The sequence below is a fragment of the Myotis brandtii genome, unplaced genomic scaffold (genome assembly GCF_000412655.1).
Source record: "Myotis brandtii unplaced genomic scaffold, ASM41265v1 scaffold488, whole genome shotgun sequence".
NCBI lineage: Eukaryota > Metazoa > Chordata > Mammalia > Chiroptera > Vespertilionidae > Myotis > Myotis brandtii.
Genome location: NW_005368638.1, coordinates 1,910,819 through 1,912,974, shown reverse-complemented (window position 1 = coordinate 1,912,974; position 2,156 = coordinate 1,910,819). Strand labels below are relative to the sequence as shown.

At 62.8% G+C, this 2,156-nt stretch overlaps 1 protein-coding gene across 1 annotated transcript in view; it reads right to left on the bottom strand.

Moving 5' to 3' along the window:
- Positions 1-6: 6 nt before the first annotated feature.
- The window catches only part of GLI2 (GLI family zinc finger 2), a 250,336-nt gene continuing 248,186 nt past the window's right edge, over positions 7-2,156 (bottom strand). Inside the window, exon 17 of the mRNA XM_014547887.1 lies at positions 7-2,149. Coding sequence (XP_014403373.1) covers positions 1,058-2,149 — 1,092 coding nt within the window. The 3' untranslated portion in view covers positions 7-1,057. The remainder of the gene's footprint in view (positions 2,150-2,156) is intronic.

Here is a 2,156-nt window from a genome sequence, read left to right as displayed (position 1 = left end):
AGACGCCATGCACATCATCATTCTCTGGAACGAATGAGGGCAGAGGGAGGGGACCCAGGGGTGCGGGACTCGGCAGGGACCCCGGGCTGCTGGAGAGTGGGCAGCGTGGCCGGAGGCACCTGGAGAGGCCGCCATCAGGGCCTGGGGCAGAGTGGGCGGGCAGTGCCCTGGGGAAACAGGGCTGGGTAAACATGTGACTCTTCCTACGCCAGGCGCCCGAGGCTGGGCCCTGTGCACTCACTTCCTAAAGGTCCGTCCACGCGTGGGCCCCTCGGTCACCCGTGGCCGCAGCAGCTCCAGCAGCCCCGGGGCATTCAGAAGGGAGTGTTCCTTTCAGGGAGGGCCACGTTTTACACGCGTGGACGCTGTAAACACGCCTGGAGGCCCGCCGCCTCTGAGCACCCCCGAGCGTCATGGTGTCTTCTTTCCCTTTTCTGGCAACACTTCCGTCCTTTATTCATTCTACACATGCGGGCCGTCTGCCAGGTGCACACCTGGCTCTGTGGGTAGAGATGCCGGCTCTACCGCCCCTGGAATCAGGATGTGCTCCGAGTCACCTGGGCGAACTCTCTCCTCCGCGACCAGGGACGGTAGCGGCCTCACAGCCGGCTTGCGGAAGGACTCCGGGGCCAGCAACTCCTCCTCCTTGCAGGATCGGAATAGAAGCTCATCTTCCTGGATTACAACATCCAGTATGGCTTTCTGATTCAAACCCAAATGTGTTCCTCTGCCCGTTTCCTCGTGTACTTGGAAAGCCCTGGCCGGTGGGACCCCTCAGTGACGGGCGAAGGAGCCGGAGCAGAGTGGTCCCCTAAACACCAGAGGCGGGAGCACTGTGTAAACGAGCCTTCCTGTTGAGGTTTGCTCAGTGTTCCAAAAGTAACCCCAAAGAAGACCAGACAGGGTGCAGGTAAACTTGCCTTAAAGCATTGTGGTCTGAACCACAGCACCCCTCCCCCCAGGCCTAGTAATACTTTTTTGGAAAAAGACAAAATGGATGACACCCCACTCTGGAAACAACAGTTCCTCGGGGTCCCCTCCACCAGGGGCCGGGGCCTTAGGTCATCATGTTGAGGAACTTGCTTTCCTCGGCCAGGCTGGTCAGCATGGAGCTCATGTCCCCGACGGCCATGTTGCTGATGCCCGTGGGGACGGAGGGCAGAGTCAGGGAGCTCCGGGGGGTGGTGAGGCGGGAGGAGCTCTGGGAGAGGCTGTGGAGGAGGCTGGGGCTCAGGGCACCCGAGAGCAAGCTTGAGTGGTCGCCGTCATCCATGATGGCGTCGAAATCGATCTGGGAGGCCTCCAGCAGCTGGGAGTCCACAGTGCTGGACACCTGGTTGACGCCTGGTGAGGACAAGGGCTGGGGCTGGAGGCCCTCCGGGCAGGCCTGTGGCTGCGGTGGTTGGGGCCTCATGACCTGGCAGCCTACGTGGTTCTCCAGGCCTCCATTCTGTTCATACATGTGGATTTGGCCATAATAGTAGAGCATGTTGTGGTCCTGGGCTCCACCCGTGTCCTGTGGGGGCAGCTGAGGAGGCAAGGATGCCATAGTGCCCATCACTCCCTTGGGCACAGACTCTGCCATCTCCTGGTTGGCTGATACAGCAGCCATGGCATGGCCAGCGGCCCTGGCATAGGCCAGCTGCTGCCCGGCACGTACCCCACGGTGGTGGCCAGCAGGGCTGGGCTCAGGAGGTGGCCGGGGTTGCACTAGGCCACAGCCGGGCCCAGCCAGCCCCCCTGAGGCCTGCTGCAGCTCCAGGAAGCCGGGCTGGTGGGAAGGCAGAAGACTGGGGCCCTGGTGGTAGCCCTCCTGGCTCATGGGGGCTGCCAGGTGATGGCTCTGCTGTGGGTAGCTCTGGGCTGCATGAAGTGGTGCCATCCCGGCCAGGGTGGCATTGGGGGCCCCAAGTTCCCTGCGTCTACTACCCATCATGGAGGGGTCGGGAACAACTTCCATTTGCTGGGGGAGCCCCAGGTGACTGGGCTTGGCTGCCAGGTTGCTGCAGGATGCGGGGAATGGATTCAGGGCCCCGCCCATGGTGCTGGAGCTCAGCTGGGGGTGGCCTTGGCCGTAGCTGGCGTGGGGGCTCGCTGTGGTGGTCATGCTGGGACACTGGCCCCCTGCCTGCCGCAGCTGCTGCATATGATTCACC